The sequence below is a fragment of the Ambystoma mexicanum genome, chromosome 5p, assembly GCF_040938575.1.
Source record: "Ambystoma mexicanum isolate Mex_15411 chromosome 5p, UKY_AmexF1_1, whole genome shotgun sequence".
Taxonomy (NCBI): Eukaryota; Metazoa; Chordata; class Amphibia; order Caudata; family Ambystomatidae; genus Ambystoma; species Ambystoma mexicanum.
The window spans coordinates 1,362,210,009-1,362,232,906 of record NC_090930.1 but is presented as its reverse complement, the minus strand read 5'-3'; the positions used below and the strand labels follow the sequence as shown (position 1 = coordinate 1,362,232,906).

At 47.9% G+C, this 22,898-nt stretch overlaps 1 protein-coding gene across 1 annotated transcript in view; it reads left to right on the top strand.

The window, feature by feature from the left end:
* The window catches only part of DNAH5 (dynein axonemal heavy chain 5), a 4,235,244-nt gene that overhangs the window by 1,896,299 nt on the left and 2,316,047 nt on the right, over window positions 1-22,898 (top strand). The window contains exon 33 of the mRNA XM_069613779.1: window positions 18,942-19,154. Within this exon, the coding sequence (XP_069469880.1) occupies window positions 18,942-19,154 (213 nt within the window). The remainder of the gene's footprint in view (window positions 1-18,941; window positions 19,155-22,898) is intronic.

Below are 22,898 nucleotides of genomic sequence, written 5' to 3'. Positions count from 1 at the left end.
AGGGATAAGGGCAATCAGCAAACAGACAGGATAAAGGGCAATCTGCCAATGGAAAGAAGTAGGGTCATCCGCCCAAGTGAAGAGGCCATTCTGCCCCACCCTGCAGCTGGTCCCAGGAAGGACAATACAGTAAGGGATAAGGGCAATCTGCCCGTGAGGACTGGGCACTCAGTCCCACTTGGTGTAGAAGTAATTCCGCCCACCCAGTGCATATCGGGGCTGCCACCCTGTGGAAGGAGGGTCATCTGCCCTAGAGTGTTGAGGACGGTTAGTGGAAAGCCTACCTGAAAGGGGCCCCAGGGGTCCCTTACGTCTATGGAAACAAGGCGGGTCACCACACACGATAGATACGCCAGACACGAGGTTGTATTCCCAAAGCTAAGGTTTATTGCAAAGCAAAAGTCTCATTTGGCCAACTCGGACTCACGCCCCGCAACGTGTATCTCTAGACCTCGAGGGACGCAAGAGAGTGAATTACGTACATCAGTTACATATATACAAAATGCATATCAAACAATCAGCTATGACATGTTTAACACCCCCCCTTTTATTGGGTTTCTTTGAACTTGTTGTGATGATGGACATCTCGGACAACTATGACACCTTCAAACATCTATTCTAGTAACAATTTGCAATTTGTGGGTGCGGAGGCATCTTTCTGTTGTTGAATAGAACACAGCGCTTCTGTTCTTGGAAGTGAGCTACATACGGGAGGGAAGAGTTGCATTCCGGACCTTGCTATCTATTAGGTGCTATTCGTGTCCTGGGAGCCGACACGCTCTAGCGGGCTCAGCAAAGAGGGGCCATAAGAAAAGCATAATTCAAGCCTTTAGCTATATTATTCTAACATATTCTACCATATAACGAGACTGGCTGGCAGCTGCGAAATGATTAAATGCCCTGCAGCTCTGCTTCAAGGCTACATTCGGGAGGGAGCCGGGCATTCTTCCTGGCGCCACCTACGTTTGTGTTTCAACTAACTCTTGTTATCCTCTCGACCATGCGGCCTTGTCCTTTTTACGTACAGACAACAATGTTTTACAGTTGAGCAGTGTAAGCGGAAAATATACTGTGAAGCAATAGGAACAGAAAGCAATGAGCAATGGTTAGAAAACAAAATGGCGATTCTTGTTACGTCAAAATGGCCGTTCATTGGCAAACTCGAAAACCTATATTCTGTCATATCGTGCATGAGACGGTTGGCCCACGGCCACCAAAATACGTTTGCGGTCACAAAGTAGAGGTATCCATTTTTCTAGACTGACATACCCACTGCCAGGGATGCTGCAAGACAGCAAAGAGGCTGGCAAGAGACCTCCACGCACGGCCACCGGAGGGGGTGTCATAGGCAAGAAAAGGAGCGCAGGTCAGTGGGCAACTGTGACACTACCAGCTCAACACACTACGAGGGAGCAGGGAACAAAGGGAATAGAATGTGCACTGTCAAGGCCAAAGTGGAGAAGACTACAGAGACAGCACCCGGGGGTGATCAAGAGCAAAAAGGGGAAGTAAAACAGTGGGGTCACAGTGCAGACAAGGCAGTCAGCCACTGGTACAGAATAGTGGAAGAACAGGTAATCCCAAGAATAGGCAGCACAGCAAGTACAGCATTTCTCAGACGACCACAACCATTTCAATTTCAGCCACAGCAGGACCAAGAGCGGAGATGGGAGGAGTGGCTGGAAGAATTCACTGACTATGTGAGAGCGCTGGGGTATGATGATCCAACAACCCTCTTGGCAGTATTCACAAACATCGTAGGGAGAGCGGACAAGGGGATTCTTAAGACTATCCCAGCACAAGAGAGAGCGATGTACGGGGTGGCCATCACTGCACCCAACAAGAAGTTACTCACCGAACTGAACAACAATTTTGAAAAGTACCTTTTTAATAAGTTTTGGCTGCTGCCTCAAGAAACAATAGGTGATTTTGTCATCAAATTGCAAAAGAGGAGTTTGCATTGAGACTTTGCAAACTTCACTGACGATGAGGCAATACGTCTTTGGATAATAGAAGGGTGCACCCCACTTATATTTCGGAAGCAGCTCCTGAAGGAGCTCCTCCCACTTGCAGAGATCTTGGAGCTGGCCCGGGTCTACGAGAGTGTTGATAGAGATGCCACGGACATGCTCCTGCCTCTCGCCGCTCTCTTCAAGATTTACATCTTGCCGCTCATGGAGCTTCTTGACGACCTGGGCGTCCTTTATACTAACTACCCCAATGATACCCAGGTCGTCCTAAAGCTTTCAGGCACCCACTCTCTAGACACACTGGCCATTAACATAATCTATTCTACCATCCAGTCTTGGATGGTAACCAACTCCTTGGCCCTCAACTCTGATAAAAACAGAGCTCCTGGTCATTGCCTCCAGCCACATGCTTAAAAAACTTGCCCCGAGTATAAAAGCTTTGTCATCGCCAATATCACTATCCCAGGGGCCAAGAGTGTGAACATTCTGGGCAGTATCTTAAATGCCGAACTGAAAATGAGACATGATCCGAGCATCTTGCAGCTTCATTAACAAGCTGCTTAATCACATCCGCCCCTTTCTCTCACATTGAAATATTTCTCTTCTAGCCTCAGCCCTTGTAAACTTGCGACTGGATTACTGTTGCAGTCTACTGTCCGGTACCTCCCAATCCAACCTCTCAGCATTGCAAGTGACCCGGGCTGTGCAAGCAACCTTGATTCTCTCTAGACGAGATCATACTACCCAGGCAAGGAGGGAGCAACACTGGTTGCCCGGAAAGCATCATGTCTCCCACAAGATCGTGACTCTGACCCACAAATGTCTGACCCTTGAGGCCCCAGCATTACTTGTTGAGTGCCTGAAGTCCTACCAGCCATCCCGCACTCTCAGGTCCCAGGATCAAGCCAGACTCCCAGCCTAGATTTAGTCTGGTTAGATTTGGAGGCACAGGTTTTGACATCCAAGCCCCACTAATTTGGAACTCCCACCCACCTGATCGCAGAAAAATCCAAACCACAACTGAGTTCAAAAAAAGTCTGAAGACATTCCTCATCAACCGCCCTCTAGCTGAGCACTGATGTCCCCTGCCCTCCACCGCCACTGACTGCCCCTCTTGTTGTTTGTTTTGTATTGTTTTATGTGCGCCCTGAGGCCTTCAGGAGAGCTGGCGTGTTTTAAAAGTTAAAATAAATAAATACATAGAAATGGAAAAGCCGAAGGAGAGTGAGCAGGTAGCTGCCATATACACACATTGTGGAAGGTGGCAACAGGGGCAAAACAGCTGCAGTAGAACCACGCAAACTCCCACGCCTTATCTGGTAGGGAAGAGAGTATGTGCTATAGGTGCGGGATGCGGTTTCCCCACAGCAGACCATGCCCAGTGATAGGGAATCAGTGTGCCAGATGCGGGAGAAGACATCTTTTATGAGCGGGTGTGCAGGGAAGGAATTCCTTTCCCAGCAAATGAGATGACGGGCCAGCAGAGAAGCATGAGTAGAGTGAGAGGAGACTTTCATCAGTGGGAGGAAGGAAGGAAGGAAGATCCACTGAACAAAGGCTACAGAGAGCAGCCATGGCCACTGAGCGAGCAAGCAGGAGACGGGAGAGAATGGCACTAAAGAAACAAACTTTGGTCAGCAGGATAAGTTGTCAGCACCACAAGATGACCGCCCGTACCCGAGCAGAAGGGAGTGGAAGCAGTTTGACGATAAGTAAGGGGGAAATTTTGTGGAGACAATTACAGGGGACGACCTTAAGAGAGGAAAAGAGCGGAGGGGACGGAGGGAGGAAGAGGAGGGTCTACTAGAGCCTGGGAAGACAGAACTGGAAAGGGAAATAAAGACAGAGTTTCAACAAAACCGCGGCTCTGTGTCTCACTACAGCTGTGTGTGCTGAATGGAAGGGAGTGAGCTTGGTCCTGTGTCCTCCGGTGTTTTGGGGCACAACAGTCATTAACGAAAATTAGGCTAAATTGATCTGCCAGGATTGCATAATGTGGCAAACTGGGCTTTAGCCCTAGATTTCCTGCTTCTATAGATAGCAGAGCAGACTTTATCTTCTCTTATTCCATCTTCATTTCTCAAATGTGTTGTGCGCAGCTGTTGTCTGTCAATGGCTACACTTGTACATTGTATAATACGTCTAAATTTGTTTACTCTATGATAAATTTGAAATGCAGAGCAATAACTCGCATGGTAAATTAACCTGACAATGTTTAGGACATCTTTATAGAAACAGTTTTGCGAAAAAACACATTAAAAAAAAAGAAAGGCAGCAGTGGCCTCACAAACATGTCCAGTGCCATTCAGGTTGGGCACAGATCTCAGTAACAATCACTCTACCTGGAGAGGCACCTTTCTAGCTTTATGCCTCACATGATGTATCACTTAACTTCAGATGCAGACTGATCGCCAGACACTGGACAATATCTCACCAGTACAACAGTTAGAATTAGCATTGGCGCTTCATGGCCTTTGCAACCACTTAAATGCACAATATCCAATCAGATCTAAACGCAGTGTATTGAGAGCTTAATTGCAAGATAGAAGGGATGAAGAAAAAGCCAAACAAACTATCATAGAGAGCAAAGGGGGAAAGCTGAGAAGAGGGCTAAAGAGGGAGGAAGCAGAGGGCGCAGTGGGAACTGGGGGTGGAGGGGCCTCTGGGAGCCAATGGTTGCTGCTTGTATGAAATAGAATGAATGAAATAACCAACGTTGTTGGGTGAGAGACTCACACACACTGGTGAAAGGTGTAACTGTGTGACAAGCACTGCTGCCTCCTGTGTCAGTGGGAAAGGGCTACAGCAAATCTTCATATGGGAGGAGGAAGGCAAGGAAGGATAATATTCAACAGTGAGGTGGTTGGATCACAGCCAAGAGAGAGGTAAAATCATCAGCCCCTGCTGATCCTCCTCACATATGCCTAAGCCTCCTTCACACAACCAACCCATCCCACAAAGCTCCCACAATTATGCATTCAGTAGTGCTTAAGGCGTGTGCCTGCTATACTTTTAACAGTGGCGTGCCATGGGGAGGGGTCTGTGTGGTGCCACAGCTTTGTGCGCAAAAGTAGTCCGCTGAGGCATTACCTGAGTTGGGGTCTTGCGGTAGCGAGACTTGCAGGATGCCTTAATCTGCCACTGTCCTCTGCAGTGTAATGTTTGCTGCTCTTGACTTATTTTCATGTTTTCCAGTTTGTCATGTTGACAGTTATGTTCTGGGGCACGGGGACAGGATAGGAGGTGGGGAGGGAAGTGACAGAGTTCGGGGAAGGAGAAGAGTTAGTACGTTTGAGAAGAGTGAGGAATAAAGACGTGTTGAAGAGCACTGGGGCGCCGTCTATGTATTCCATGCTCAGCGTGGCGTGTGCTCATACCGGGTCGTCCGTTAGGCCAAGGACGGATATATTACACTGGCAACGAGGCGCGAGTGAGGTGCAGACGGACCCAGGCGGCAACGGCACACGACGAGGGTGCGCAGGACAGCAGGCAGTGCAGTCGCCTGGGCCGCGGTTGTGAAAGCAGTGTCTCGCTCTCATTAAGAAGGCAGCAGGAGGTCAGAAAATGGACCGGGCTGAGGCAGTGTCACGACATTGACAGGCGGTGAATGGGGAAAGAGGAGCAGGAGGAAGGGAGGTGCTCGTGCCTCAAGGAAGCCTCCCCTCCACAACATCTTCTCATAGCAGCCCTCGGATGGCAGAGAGGGATTTCCACGGCGCTCGCGCCTCATCAGGCGGCCGTGTGGAGAACTTGGGCAGATAACAGTAATTTAAAGGGCCAGTACATGAGGATTACATATAAAGGAACATGTCTGATCAAGAGGGCCCCCAGGCAGCCAACCAGGACATACAGGCGCAGGGTCAGAATACTCAACAGGCTGCTACTACATACAGGCTTCCTGATTCATTGGTAGTGCAGCTACCAGGAGCTTTCAATGTGTCTGACACAAGTAATATGGGCCTGAGATGGGCCAAATGGATCAGGGACTTGATCTATACATAGGGGCACTTGGGCCAGTGGATGAAGAGGGACAGAAATGCTTACTCAATCTGGCAGTGGGGCCTGCGACGAGAGAAATCATTGATGAGATTCCAGCAATCTCTATAGACTCCATGCAGGATCTAAAGGGTGCACTGTCAGCTTACTTTACTCCGTATACAAATGTAGAATATGAACGCCATCTGTTTCATAGTACGAAGCAGGCCAAAGGCGAAACCATGGACGCATATGTCATGCGCCTGCATATCAAAATGAAGCACTGTGATTTCGCCAAATATTCCAACACATAAGCGCTGCGCTCCCAAATCATTGTGTACTGCGAATCCCAGACATTCAGGTGAAAACTACTTCAGAAAGCTCAGACTCTTGATGAGATCCTAATATTGGCCAGGGCTGAACTGGTAGTTAACACGCAGGTTGAAAGTTTCAACATAAACACACAGGGAGAGTCCATAAATAGGCTGCAGAACAACAGGAAGCAGGAGGAACCCTTTTGCTATAGGTGTGGTTACGAGTATCCGCACGACGGAACCTGTTCAGACATAGGACAGAGGTGCTCTGCTTGTGGTGAGGAAGGACATTTCAAGGCGGTTTGTTGTCTAGCCAGAGAAAGAGGGTGAGACAGAGGGAGAGAAGCAGCAACTCGATACAGGCCAAGGCCTCTTCCCACAACATCACAGGCATTGCTGGCGACAGCTCCATCACAGCACAGACCAAGAGATCTTGAAACCAAAGAGCAAGAATCGGGAGATGATAAATACCGGAAAGACAAAGGAGAGAGAAGGAGGTATGTCACACGCCCTCGTCCAGACCGGACATCAAGACGACACGTAAGATACCTCATAGAACAGTCACTGTCAAACACAGAGATCAGTTAATCGGATGGTAGGCAAAGGAAAAAGGCTATGTATATGCTTTGGGCAACTGCAACGTGACGGAACAAAGCCAAACACTGCCGATGGAGCTGAATAAATGGCCAACAGAGTTCCTGATAGACACCTGTGCCACAGTAAATGTGATAAGTGAGCAGGCGTACAGGGAACTACAGCGCCCTCTGAAGCTCAGACCAGCCACAGTCGACATTTATCCTTACGGAGCAACGTCTCCCCTGAAATGCCTGGGACAGTCCAAAGGCACCTGTCGCTACAAGTCATAGGAGAAGAGAATACTTATACATGTACTGGCTACAGAAATAGAAAGCGGATGCATAATCAGCTTCAAGACAGCTGTCAACATGGGCCTGATACATGTACTGTACAAGTTAATGGTGCACAAACACATTGACCCAGTACAAATGATCAAAAAACTCCATCCAACCTTGTTTAAAGGGATAGGCAAGTTGCACAACAAACGAATCCAATTGCACATAGATGAAGATGTTCCACATGTAGCGCAACACTACAGTGGAAAACCAGTAAATACCCAACAGAAAGTGGAAGACGAGTTGCATAAGTTACAGGAACAGGACATAATTGAACCAGCCACGGGACCCACTACATGGGTATCACCCATCGTCCTCCGGAAGAAGGGATCAGACACCACCAGATTGTGCGTAGACATAAGAAGGCCCAACCAAGCCATCAGGAGAGAGAGACAAATGGCTCTGAATATCACAGATATGGTACACTTGTTAAACGGCGCCAAGGTGTTCTCAAAACTGGACTTGCAAAAAGACTACCATCAGCTAGTACTAAGCCCAGAAAGCCGGAATATCACAACTTTCGTCACCCACCTTGTGCTTTATAGATATAAAAGGTTGAGCTTCGGTGTATCCTTCGCCGCTGAAATCTTTCAGGCAGAGTCATTCATGTCATTAAACACATACCTAACTGTATAAACTACAGTGATGACATTCTGGTATTTGGGACCGATGTTGGAAAACATGATGACTCTATCTAGGGTGTGCATGGCCTTGGAGGCTGCCAATCTCGCGCTCAACCCAGAAAAATGTGCGTTCTGGAAAGGTATGTTGAAGTTCTTCAGGCAAATTTTCTCAGAGATAGACATGATTCCTGATCCAGAAAAGGTCACAGCGCTCAACGAGACACCACCACCGACAAATGTTTCTGAGCTATGATCATTTTTGGGTCTCGCCAGTTATTGTACGCGGTACATTAAGGACTTTGCCACAGTCAGTGAACCCCTGAGAGCACTGACCAAACAGAATGCCGTGTTCAGCTGGTCCGAAGAGTGTCAACATGCCTTCACAACAATACGTGATAGAGTGGCTCACGTTTTCTAGCTCAAATCGACCCAGATGATCTCAGTTGCACCCACATTGTTGCCTACGCCAGCCGAAGCCTCTCGACCACAGAACGGGCATATTCTCAGGCTGAGATGGAAAGTCTAGCAGTAGTGTAGGCATGCAAACACTTTCATCTTTTTCTCTATAGCATGCCATTTAAAGTAGTGACAGGTCATCAAGCCTTGCTTTTCTTCTACGGCAATCCCCAAGCCAAGATGCCACCCCGAATTGCCAGGTGGGGTCTCAGGTTACAGGACTATTCTTTCGAAATCGTGCACTGACCAGGCAATGAAGAAAACCCAGCTGACTTCTTGTCCCGTCACCCAAAAAGTGGAAGCACCCCAGAATCTTCCATGGCAGATCGTTATCTTCGCTTTCTCCTCCAGCAAGCGATACTGCAAGATATGAACCCGGTTCACCTAGCCCATGAAGTAGAGGCAGACACTTCGTGCCAGATAGTGTCCGAGGGGCTCTGATCTGGAAAGTGGAGAAGAGCCAAAAGGATGGGTCGACTCGAGTCAGAGGACATACAGAAGGAGGTAGAGAGACTGATACAAGTAAGGGAGGAATTATCCCTCTCGAGCACAAAATGGTGATCCCAGCCTCGTTAAGAAGGAAAGTGGTGGAACTCGCTCATGAAGGGCACCAAGGAGTTGTCTCCACGAAATGCTTTCTAAGACAAAAGGTGTGGTTTCCACTCCTGTACTCCCTAGTGGAGGAAATCCTGGGGGAGTGTCCGACATGCTGTCTCATCACTCCAAATCGACATCCTGAACCATTGCGCATGTCAGAACTCCCAGAAGGAGTATGGCAAGCCGTGGCAGCCTACTTCTTTCAGCCTATCGATGGGGGGAAATACATCCTAGCCATCATGGACGAATACTCCCGAGACCCAGAAGTCCAGCTAGTGTCCTCAACAGCGGTCCATCATGTCATACCCATCATGGACTGCATTTTCACGGCATACAGTATCACTGGCCAGGACTTTGCACGATTCAGTGAGAACATGGGCTTCCATCAGCAAAAGGTTACACCACTGACCGGAGGCGAACAGCATGATCTGAAGATTTGTGGCCAACCTAAAACAGGCTATGTAAGTGACCTGGCTCACGGGTTAGCCTCACGAGCAAGTTCTGCACCGATTGCTAAGAGATTATAGGAGCACTTCAAACAGCTCTACTGGAAAGAGTCCTGCCGAGATCATGTTTGGAAGGGATGTGCGTACATGGCTACCCCAGCTGGGACCCCAGGATGAAAATTGGCCTGCTGACACTGAGCTGAGAGACCAAGATAGATTTGCAAAACAACGAATGAAGGAATACGCCGATGTGAGACGGAAAGCTAGAGAGTTCAACCTGGAGGTAGGAGAGGTAGTGACAGTAAAGCACCCTGAGACGCACAAGAGCACTTCGCTATTCAAAGAGCAACCCCTGATCATTACGGACAATAAGGGCTTGATGATCACGGCTCAAGGAGACCATGGACTCACCGCTCGAAACTCCTCATCATTTACAACATTTGCCTTAACCAGCCCCCAGAGAATGAGCCATCGAGAGGAGCGGATGGATGAATATGTGTCGGACAAGTCTTATCAAGGAGATCTCGAAGATGTCGACACACCTGGTGCAGAACACAGAGGACGATCAGGGGAAAGGGGTCCCCCAGAGACCGCAAACCCCAGACCTCAGAGAGCGAAGGAATAGACCTTGTCGACTCATTGAAGAAATGGCTTGATCAGTCCCCGTTTCAGATCATGTTGAATCCCTGAGGGGCAACTGTTTAATTTGGGGGGGATGTCAAGTTGACAGTTATGTTTCAGGGCACTGGCGGGATGGGAGGCGGGGAGGGAAGTGACGGGGTGCGGGGCGGGGGAAGAGTTAGTACATTCGAGAAGAGTGAGAAATAAATACATGTTGAAGAGCACTGGGGCTCCGTCTATTTGTTCCATGCGCAGCGTGGCTCACACTCATACGGGTCGTCCCTCAGGCCAGGGACAGATATATTACACAGTTCATTCAACATTTATGTATTATTTCTTCACTATGGTTTTACTCCTTGCAAATCTCAGTGATCTTCTCCGGTCAGACTCCCTTCCTGCAGATTCAGAATAGTTTTGTCACCTTGCTAAACTTGTGCAGCCATAAGGTACCCACCAACATCCAGGGAACCTCAATTAAAGGCACTGTGCTTGTGATCCAGAGCATCAACACTGCGCACATCTGCAACTGGAACACCATAGAAAGGATATTTGTGCATCCTCAAGAACTCGTTTGGGAGTCTGCATACAGCAAGGGGTGCCCTCCTGTTCCCACCTGATAGGTAGTGCCATATTGCAGTCATGTGATGGATACCACACATCAAAACTATACAATGCATAAGCTCCTGCCACTCCAGGAAAAGGGTTGACTACAGCTGTGATGACCAGCATGCACAGAACTTGTAAATAGGGTCTTTGATTGTATCACTTTTGACAGACTTCCCTGTCTGTCTCTGAGGATGTTGGATTGGCGTGGTCACACGGGCTGGGTGCCACCACCTGCAGCGTGATGCTGTACTTTGGAGGCAGTTTATGCGGGACCATAGTGGCACAGGAATGCCACTTGAAGTGTGGCCATGCTAGTCCTGTCCCCTTAAGGGGTGCCCCAGGGTGTTTCGCACAGTGCTGCTTTGATGCCCACTTTCATAATTCCTAGTTCTCCTGATAGCTCGCCAGACAGAGAAGCAGCATAAGATTCATTTCAGAAATTACTGTTTAACTTAAGGTGCACAGTCCAGCATTATCAGAGCTGGTCTGTGTCACCCTCAACCCTCGTGGATCTGCATTAGTGACCTGTGCTCAGAGCCCTAAAGATTTAGTATATATATCCCAACCCAAAACCAATTACTGTTCACAGGTGCAATTGCAAGTAAGCACAGCAACTGGGACAGGTAGGTGGAAAACATGGCAAAGTGGAGACGGCAAGGATATTGGATGCCTGGTGGAAGATCTGGGGTAGCCATGCTCCACCAAGTCCCTCACCAGCCCTGTTGTGAGGCCTAGCATACAGGTGCACGTGGGCCTGGAAATCAGTGGGTGGCACCTCTTGCTGCATCCAGGACCAGAAGCGGACGACCACAGCCTGCACACCTAGGAGGCAAGAAACGTTAGCGACACTTAAAAAAACAGGACTGTGAGTTACTGAGATGTTTGCAAAACTGACCATCCAAGCAAATGCCATCCTTTTGTTGTGGTTAAAGCATTTTAGGTTGGCAGATTCCTTATCTTTAAAATGAAATGCCAGGCCTACAGGCTTGTGACCTCCAAAATTATGTATCATGCTTGCTTGACAATGGTGCAGCTTGTGGCCTTCACCGGAAGTGACAGTGCCAGAGGAATAGGTGGTGCCGCCCACCCAAATCATAACAGTTCCTTTTCCAAAGCCACAGTGGACACTTGGGGCATTTGGCTCCAATAGTCAAGCAATTTAAAACTTAATTGGCTATTGCTAAATTCTTTTAAAAATGAGCCCGACACTTTGAGAGGTTAAGGCCTGCGGCAAGTGTCAGAAGACATGTGCTTTATGGAAATCCATGATTGCTGCATGTTGCATCTTGGCACCTACGATGGCAATAAAGAGTGTGAGGTGCATCAAGACAGGACAAACAAGGCAAGGTGTCAGTGGGGAACAACATCTGTTGATGTCCCAGGAGAAGAGTTTGCCTCTAGAGGATAGCATGGGCCCTTTGGAACCGAGACAAACGTGTGTGATGTCCACGTGGTACACACCATGTAAATAAATGCGAGCGACCACCACCACCACATCACACCATACTGGCCCCAAGCCAATGGGGATGCAGAGAGGTTCATGGCGTCGATCAACAAATCGGTAAGGATTGCAAAAGACAAAGGATGTCCATGGCTGCCCGAACTATACAGGTTTCTCCGGGCGTACCGGCAAATCCCTCATTCAGCCATTCATCAGCCCCGTCGCTTTAATTTTCGGGGTGCCCATACAAGCGGGACTGCCCCGCCACCACTCGTGGCAGCCAGCACTCGTGGCAACCCCCACAAGTGGACCTGAAACAAGTAGAACCCTGAAGACAAGAACACAACACGAAAGAAGACAGAGTGAAGAGAGCCACACCCAATGGCCTCCAAGTAAGGGACACTGCATTAGTGAAGAACAGAGCGCCAAGGGGAAAGATGGTCCTCCCCTACGAGTCTCTTCCCTGGAAAATCACCCACAGAGAACACGGGCTGGCCAAACCTGCGAGAGGACCCGAAACGGTGACCCAAAATGTGTCACACTTCAAGTGAACACCACCCACCCTATGGGAGGAGTCCGGAGAGAGCCAAGACCCGGCAGAGACCGCTCCCCAGCGACCAAGGGAATACCACCAGCGAAAGAACAAAAAGACCAACCCGGAAGACCTGATGTCAGAAAGTGATGACAGGAGTCCGCTCAAGCCCATCACCCCACACCGGGAGCGGGGAGAACATTACTCCCTCCGGAGGCGACTAGTACCCTCCACTCGACTCCATTGGTACATTCTGAGTGGCATCTATAAACGTGTGTGAGATCGAACGCACAAGACTGCTGAGTGCGAGGCCACCAAAGGACACCACTGTAACAGGAGAAATGTTCACATGTTTGTTTTAGTTGTTGGTTTGTTTGTTCATCTCAAGTTGGAGAGGGGTGTGATGTCCATGTGGTACACACCACGTGGACAAGTAAATAAATGCGAGCGAGAAAGTCCGCGAAGGGCAGTCTACGCTCTGAAACCAGAGTAACATTGTCTGTGTCCTCCTTGGGCACCTGCCTGCTGAGCGTCCCGCTTTCATGGCCCGGCCCAGCCTCCAAGCACCGAGGCCTGGGCGCTCACACCACAACATGTACACAGCACTAACGATGCAGGGACTAGTAATATAAAATGCACATGCTAAACCATGTTGTGATTGAGTGTGCTTGAATTTTGTTGCCCAGGCACAAATTCAAACTCTGTTCAGGCAGGTGTTGTGTTGCCTCAAACTCTCAGACACAACACCACTTTGCCACTGCCCGGTTCAAGAGAACACCGTTTTTCCAGCATGCCCCAAATGCTTTTCCTCAAAGTGATGCTAATTTAATTAAATCAGTGTATGTACTTATGTCAGCTGTTGTACTAAACCATGTTATGAGTGAGTTTGGAGTGTAACATCTTGTAAAATGTCATCTATTTATTTCATTTAAATAGTTTTTTTATAACTGTACCTGAGTACGGTTTGAGCGCGTATCAGGGATTCGAACTTGCTCCCAAGACCAGCATGTTGCCCCTGTGCTATCCTCTGTTCACCATCTGTCATGGAACACTAACAATGTATAATGCTACTGTCCCTACCAGTCATCGAGAGGAGGGGTTAGTAGTTTTTCACTCTCCCATTCTATGGCCTGCGCATTTACTTTCTTTTTTTCCCTTTCCCAAACTATTAGTGCCTGGCTGGATGGCCATAGGGTGCTAAGAGCAATAATCCCTCTCCTCGGGCCATTACCGGTTGATAATGGTCCTTTGCTCTGGTTAACTCGGGCAGGGTTTGTAACCAACTTTCCTCAGCAGGCCATACCTGCACTTCAAGCTGATCTGGTCTGTTTGTGACCCAGTCTGGTCCGTTTTGCCACTTTTGCAATTTTTTTAAGTTGTTTGTTGTACTTGCATTGATTTTAGTGGATGTGTCAAAGAAACACTCCCACAGGGCCCCAACTATAAATTATATTGGATGATTTGCTTAATTGTCAATGGGCCTCATTACGAGTTTGCCGGTAAAATCTCAAAATTACTGGCATGCCGTAGCCACCGATACCGGCATGCACCATATGCGGATACAACGGCTGATTCAGAGCATGCAATGCCATACAATCGGCATGGCGGTAACGGTAGCACCGGCATATCAGTACAGTAAAGCAGCCCTAAACCCACATAATTGCACCTTGATGCCGTTAACAACAACTCCGGCACCACCAATCCATAAAGAACAGTACCGGTAATACTGCCACTGGAAGTAACGTCATCACGCCGGAACGGGAAATGCACCGGCGGCCATCTTGAAAAGCACCATTGCAATCCTCCAAACACAGGAGTTGGCCACAGGAGCTGCAAGTGAAGGAGCATCAAGGAACATGTCTGCAACACGGGGCAACGTCTGATGCCGCAAACCAAGGTTCAGTGAGCCAGAACTTAACATGCTCGCTGACACCCTTGTGGAAAATGTGGACAAAGTCTTTGCAGGTGACCTGCGCAGGCCCGCACAGCTGCGCAAGAAGGAAATGTGGACTGAAGTTGCCAACAAAGTGTCAGCAGTGGGCACGACACAGAGGACTGTAAGGGTCTGTCGGAAACGATGGGATGACCTGCGTCTCAGAGTCCGCAACCTATTATCATCCGAGCGCAGCCAGGAGCAGGCCACTGGAGGCGGACAATGTTCACCCCTGAAACTACACGCATGGGAGGAAAAATGTGCCTCCATCATGAACATGGACAGCATAGAGGGTGTTGGAGATGCTGAGCATGGTGCAACTACGTCTGGAGATGTTGGTGAGTGACCATGACTAACATCCGATAACCATTATTTGTCCCCTAATTGCCAATAGTGCTTTGTGCATGACTGTCACCAGATACCTGCCGCCCTGCAAGACACCAACCAGACTCTTCAACAGAAACATAATCCTACCATGAAGAATGTCAACAAGCACCACAGGCACACACCACATATCCCATGCAATGCAGACAGACACACCGTCAGCATTTTCAACACACATCACTGAGGCCAACATGGCCCCTGTGCCATGTGTCCGCATGGCATGACCAACCCCAGTCCAAAATGCATGCACCATTGCCACCATACACAAAGGCCCGCCCTCCCCCCTTCCCGCTGACAACACACCAATGACCCCACCTACACAAGCATACCACTTCCCCCTCACAGGCAGATCACACACGTCCACAATCCAGGGTTGCATATACATGACACCCTTCGCAGAACCCAACAGCAACCCAACCAACATTCCAAACCGTGCACACACATCAGGATGTACCAACACTGCTCCCCCCCACACAAGTGTGCTGCAGAATACGGGCCCCACCATGAGCACAAAGATGTACATGACAGCAAATTGTACAAAGTGTGATGGCTGTCACATGAATGATGACACAACAATAATGGACCTCTGCATTGTCGCCCACAGGCACCTCATCAGACAGCGAGGGCGAGCTTGCTACTACACCGACCACCGCTGCACGTCGCCACAGTCAGAAGAAGACCCCCAGCAGCCAGGAACCTGGACGCAGCAACGGCAGACATGGGTCCACGGCCTCCACTTCACATCCCCCCCATCCACCCCCGCACACCAGCCAGCCTCAAGAAGAAGGCGATAACACCCGCAGGCAGATGGAAGAAGCAGCACGGCCCAACATCAGTGGCAGACCCGCCATGCCGCCCTAGTGCACCAGGCATGAGGTGAGCGCTACAAGAAGCTGAAGCGGCATCACCGCAAATGGACATCGCGAATCAGCCTCAGTCACCATCACTGAGCATGCCTCCGAATCCCCGTTTCACCAATACGAAGCATGCCCGAACTGGAGGATTCTGGTACACCCACAAATACTCCAGACATGCAGAGTACACGGCATGCTTTAGCTGCACACGGCACTGCAGAGGCCACTGTTCCCGGAGATGATGCAAATGACCACCAGGAACCGGACCCTGTGTTCAGCCCATCAGGCCCCTGCAGCCCACCACCCATGCCCCTTACCGGAATACGCCACATCCGCAACATTGAGGTCCGCCTCACCCAGACCGAGCAGCACCAGGAGGCGACGCATGCCCTACTGAACCGGTACATCACTGTGGCAGAACTAACAAGGCAGACCATGCAGATCAGCAACAGGAACACATCACGGATGCTAGGCCGGGCAACTGCGGTGGTGTATCAACTGGCCAGAAGGGTGCGTGAGGGCAACAAGGTAATGTCCTCCATGGCCAAATCAATAAACCTCCTTGTAAGTGCTATCGCAGAACAAAGGCACATCATTACGCCTCCAGTAGATTCCGCCAGCACCACACCTAACCCATCCACACATGGGAGCCCTGTGCAGCGCTCAGTGAGGATAACATGTCAGATGGGGGTTCAACCACCTGCACCAAAGAGGGGGCGGAAGTAGGCCTTGGTCTACAGTGCGTGGTACGGGAAATCTGTTCGGGGGAAAGGGATGTTGGGGCAATGTTTGTTTTGAAATTGGACTTTGCGGTGGTGTCTGTGGGGTGGGTGGGTGCAAATGTGTGTCACGGGAATGGTGTGTTGGGCATTGTTTTAGGGGCTTTTGGTGTTGGTAGTTCAACCTATCACGATTGGACAGATGTGCATGTTCAATCCGTCTCATAATGTACATTGTTCACTTTACAATAATACACTTGTGTTGCAAAAAAATCAGTTGTCTGGCCATTTTTTCAGGAGTGTTTCAATATTCAATGTAACAAAGTGCACATCACTCAGTGTGACCCACATCCATTCCCATGTGTGATGAATACATCAGAAATAATTTGCAACCAATGCTTGTCGTGTAGCCTGTCCATCAAGGCCATGGTGATGCAGAGGGATCCGGGCATCCTCATCATCATCATCATCATCATCCTGTGGCATCATGTCCATGTCCGGGGGCAGGGATACATTATGACGGATGCACTTGTTGTGCAACTTTGCACAGACCTCACAATATGCCCCACCCTCTCGGGACCATAGATGAGGGCACCCCCAGACCTGCTCAAGCAGCGAATCCGACTCTTCAGTAGTCCAAATGTTCGTTCAATAGTCACGCGAGTCTTTGCATGTGACCGATTGTATGCCTCTTCATGTCGGTTACGTGGACGCCTGATTGGGGTCAGCAGCCAGTGGATACCCAGCATCACCTTCATGTTGGCATGAGGGTAGCTGTGATATTTTTCATCTTTTGACCAACATGGTTGTGACTTTTGTGTTTTGCCAGGATTCACAGGGATTCCATTCGTGCAGTGTGCACCTGTACCCCAGGATGGTGCAATGATGCGATATGTAGACACGCCCAACATGGCCCACCCAGCAGGCAGGTTCCCAGTGCTGGCAACAAACCCCCCCCCCATCAATGTGTGTGCCACTGTGGTCAGACTCACCCAACAGCCATGTATGGGGTCCAGCATGTCGATCCATGTAGCGGGTCAGCGTTGAGTTCCGCAGGACCATTGCGTCGTGTGTGGAGCCTGGGTACCTGGCACAGCAGTGTGTTATTATTTGGCTGGCATCACACACCATCTGGACGTTTAGGGAATGGTACTGCTTCCTATTGCTGTATACCACCTCAATGGCATGCCACACCACCAGCTCACCATGTGTGCAGTCTATCGCACCAATTACGTTCGGCATGCCTGCTATCGCATGGAATGCGACTTTGGTAGCGTTTACCTCTGCTGTAGTCTGTGGCATGCTGATGTGGTCATGTACATGTTTGAGGAGTGCCTCAAGTACCTGCATCAGCAAACGGGAGAAGCAGGGTTGTGATATCCCGTGCAGTTGGCCCACTGTATGCTGATTGGTTCCTGTCGCCAAAAAGTGTAGCACACACACTACCTTCAGCAGGGGGGGATGGCTGTATGTATGTTGATGACAAGCACAAGGTCGTCGTGTATGAGGTCCACTATTGCCGTGATGGTGTCCCTGTCCATCCGGTACAGGGTGTGGATTTGTGCTGGGGTTAGGGTAAATGGGCTCACACATTGACGGGGGATTGTTGGGAGCCTGCGGGGCACAATGGCCTGCACATTGGGTATGTGCTGTCCCCTTCTCGCCCTCCTTCTCCTCCTGCGCATTTGTTGCATGGCCTGGCTCACTGCCTCCTCATAGAGTAGCTGTTCCTGCATGTACTCCTGCTCCAGCAGAGCTAGTGCTAGTGGGAGCATTTTTGCTTTGGGAGGGGTGTGGGTGGGAAGCCTTTATGCTGTGCCTGGGGTTCAATGGTGTCCACCTGTGCTGATTTTGTACACCTGTGGCAGGTTCCTGCTCACCTGATCCCTGTTAACGACAGTCTAGCGATGCCGGTATTTACAGTATCATTTTTGGCCTTATTACCGGCATGTTCATGCCGGTATTTGCATGTCCGTCCACATCAGAATGTGCACTGGTCTGCGGCATGCCAGTGTCGAAGGCACGGCAGGCGTCTGTCAGGGTTGCTACCGGCATCGGGGATGCCGGTCACGGAGGGGTCAGTGCCGGTGCCACCGCCCTCACGGGTCGTAATGATCCGGTCCGGTAAACGATGCCGGTATTTACGTATCGGTATCGATTTTACTGTACCGGCAGGCTTGTGATGAGGCCCAATGTGTACATCTGTACATCTTTCTTTATTTAATGTTTGGCTTAGTGTTTCTTACATACCTTAGTACTCATACCCGGAATAAGCCTTGAGGTCTTCAGTAAGACAAAAGGGAAAGCCAAGGGTGTCATAAAGAGTTTTTTGTGCTCCTCTATTTGGGAATGGCTTACATTTAGTGTTGTGGAACGATGGTCAAGAAACATCGTCATTATTTTCAATTTTCTCTTATACTCATACAATGCCAGTGATTTTCTCGCACAGAAAATGTAATATTCAAACTAATAGGTAGGAAATTAATGAACATTTGCTTGTTAAGGCTGTTTTCTGGATTAATAGCCCTTTATTAACCAATTGTGTTCTTTTTCAAATAGATGTACGACCGCATTGTGTCCATCTCCTCTCGTGAGGGTGAAACTATTGAGCTTGATAAACCTGTCATGGCTGAGGGCAATGTTGAGGTGTGGCTCAATGCACTGCTTAAAGAGTCACAGTCATCGCTGCATATTGTGATCCGGCAGGCAACACTGAGTATCCAAGATAGTGCTTTCCAGTTAATTGAATTTCTTTCTTCGTTTCCAGCCCAGGTGAGATTTTAAAGTGTAACATTTCTGTGTGGTGTCTATATTTTTACAAAATTAGCACCAGAAAGAAAGGAACACTTTGGATTAAGTAAACATTTCTGAAAATGATTTTATTCAATTTTGCAGTGCAATTCCTGAACAGTTAACTTTCCATAAATGCGTGCTCTTTATATCAAAGCAGGTTAACTCTGGTCATGCTATCAACTCTTATTGTGTATATAGTGAATTTTGCAATTAACGAAGAATGAATTGTAATGTTTGTGGTCTGGGGACTAAAGTCAGTTAAAGGAAACCAAATGCTAAGCATACCACAAGATTGCAGCTTGGGCTCCAGCTCTCTGATTCACTTGCAATCATTCCCCCCTCTCATAAAAGTAATACAAAGAAAGAAGAGTGTTCTAGCATGGGGATGCTAGCCCTGTATGGCGAGGTTCCTTTTTTGAATTTGTGTGTTGATCCTTAAAGAATGTTTGATGTGTCATTTGTCGAAAAGTTGTCAGCTTGTGCATTGGTGGCGGCAGTGTGGGGAACTGTTCTAATTTGTACCCTGTTTTAGGGTTGTGACTGTGTCTCCATCCTGGCGTGTTGAAAGCCTCCGAAATGTCAGATGGTCTTCTCTTGTCTGGCTTTCTTTGGGGATTGAGGTCCACAGATTTGCTATGAGGATAGAGAAGGCAGTACCTCTGTACTTATTTTGATCTTCGTGCCTTGATTATGTGAGTAAGTCAAAAGTTGATCTTAGTGTCCTTTGTGGACAGTAACAGGGGATTTTTGATTGGAGGAATTCCGGTCTCTGTCCAAGCATTGCTCTGTAAGTGATGCAGAGTGCTTTGAAGTGGATTCATTTCTTCACTGGATTTCCAAGCCTGCTATGTGTTTCCTCCTGTTTATTTCTATTAAAAGTTTTGCTGCTGTGTTTTGGTTGTGTTGTAGTTTTTTGGTGAGATAGTTGGGCATTCCAAGGTATATATAGGCTGCTTGTGTAGTCTATTTTAGACAAAGAAAAAAACATTTGGACAACCATTGCGCCACTGAATGTTTAAAAAAAGTGTTTATTTATATGCAGAGATTTCCAAAGGAAGGAATCTTTTTCAAAATCAACCATTATTGGTCATATACATAATTTCATTATTTTTTATCAGGTATAATACTGGTTATCTTATCCTCTGGTTAGTTTCAATATTGCTCATCACACATGATGTTGGTAATCTTGTCCTTTATTTTCAATTTCTTATTATGAATTGGGGGTTTGCTCTTGTCTTTATGAATATTTTTAAATGCTTTGGTCCGAAAAGATATTGAACAGTCTTGTTTCTTTCTGTTCAGAAAGTTCCCCATAACAAAATGTGTTTTAAACCCATCCGTCATTAATCTAATCAATTGTATATTATGTGCTCGATTCATGGAATTAGTTGCACGGCTCAAAGTGACTTTGCACTGACGACACAAACTCTGATTCATGGAACTGTGCAAAGTGTATTTCTGCAGTGCAAAGTCAGTGCAAAGTTCATTTTGCACAGCAAAAAGGACTTTGCATGTACTTTGCACTGCAGAAATACCATGGGAACAAGCAACCTTATAAAAAACACTACTAGGGCTCCACTGAGATGAGATTATTTCCTTGAATGTATGAGCTCTGTTTCCCTAAGTTTCTGCAGTACCATTTGGGTGCCCATTCCTTTACTGGGGGAAGTAGAGTCACACCCTATAATCCTTCCCCTGGTGGCACTTCAATATTACTGCATTCTCATCAACCTGTGTCCTTCGCCTCCTAGGTTGCTGGCTATGGGTTTGAAACATGAATTCTTATATCAGCCTCGTTCAAAACCTAGGAACTTACTTCGCCCTGCACCCTCAACTAATCACTGAGTGACATTTCAAACCACCTGCAAGGATGCTGGCCCTGTCTGTGCACCTGCTAAAGTAAACAAGAATGAAGCCTAATTCTCAGTAGAAAGCTCTGAGTACTTTCTGTGGCCTAGTCATCTGCAATCCCCAACATGACCAATTCCATGTTAGCAAGACCCTCTGCTTGCTGTTAACACATGTCTATAGGTTTCCTTATACATTCTTTTAGCAATCTACACCTACTTGTCTGTCAGACTACATGCAAGCTTTCAACTACCCGAGGTTCCTCTTGCACTTCTCCCCACCTGTGAAATCTACATTAATTCTAATCAGTTGCTACTTAGCCGCAAAACTGTCCCATGATATGACGCGCCTGTACACAAGTTTTTCTAGGCATAACTAGACAAGGAGGGGGAAACAAAATAACGATTTTACTAGGCCTTGTGTCATTCAGATTGCACAAGTGTGGGGAAGAGGGAAGGAGAGAAGTGCCAGGGGGAAGGGGGAAGTACAGTTAACTCACAAGTGCAGCCAGAGGGTGGCTCATAAGTGCAGAGAAGGGACTGTAAGGTTACACCATATGTAGAGGGCATGATCCCACTTGGCCTGCCCTCTACATATGGTGCATACTGCATGTCGCTGCCCTATATTTCGTCATAGAATTGTTCTAAAAAATGCATGTGCACCTGGCACAGCTAATATGTAGCAGATTAGCCACTCACAAAGACAGAATCGCCAACCCTATAAATGGCCCACTCTCCTTACTATAGGAACTTCCTTAACCAGTACTTTCTCTCGCGTTGGGGCATTGGACCTGCATCCCAACATTGGGAAGCGGATGAAATGAATTACAGTGAACCATCAGACAGAAATAGGAAAGCACCAGGCAGGACTTGAATCAATGGCTGACTAGTCGGAAATAACCTTGTTCTTTATTAGGCAGTCCTATTGGGAATTTGAGGAAAAAGATGGTACGTTACTATTCTGTAGACTTAAAAGGATTGAGGAGAATAAGTGTATCCTTTCCATTGTCACAGAGGATGGGGTTGTCTTAACTAAAAATGCGTACATTGTAGATGCCTCTAGATATTTCTATGAAGTCTTATATAAATCTGAGGATTTGGATACTAAAGATGACAAAATAAAATTTTAAAAGGGGCTTTTGCCGGGATTCCGATGTTGCATTGTGGCATTGTTAGCCACGCAAAGCAAAGATCACCAAACATAAAAATACCTGGTCCACCTCCCAGATCCACACTCTACGAGCTGAAAAACTAGCTGCTGAAGCGTACTGGCAGAAGGTTCCCAATACGACTAATAAGGCTCTCTTCTCAGCCCTCTGCTTGGAATACAAACAGGCCATCCTAGCGACTAAATCAGCTTCTTACAACAGTAGGATAACGGAAGCCTCCTCAAGCTCACGAGAATTGTTCACCATCCTGCGTTAACTAGAATCTGTAGTTGCTCCACCATCAACTGTCACCAAAATTAATACTAGGTGTAACAGCATCCAAGATGCCCTTACAGGAAAAATCTCTCAACTACAATGTAAAATCAAAGCCAAATCAGACACCATTGCCAATAACCTGCCAGACAGCCACCCAAATATATCCCCTACTGTTAGGCAGAAACCTGTGCAGTTCCCTCTGGGACCGCTGCAAAAGATTTAAGACTACAGGTGTTTGGCAGTAAACCCACTTGGTAGCAGTCTGTACCACACAGATTCACTTGGTAGCTGTGGCTGAGCAGTCAGACTTCCCTCAAGAAGAGTTAAGCAGTATACAGAGTATTCACAATAGATCAAACGAACACAGTAGAACAAGCAAACACTGACCAGAGCTTGGTGTAAAAGAGATATAATTATTTATTTAAAACCACATCTAGTAAAACACACAGGCA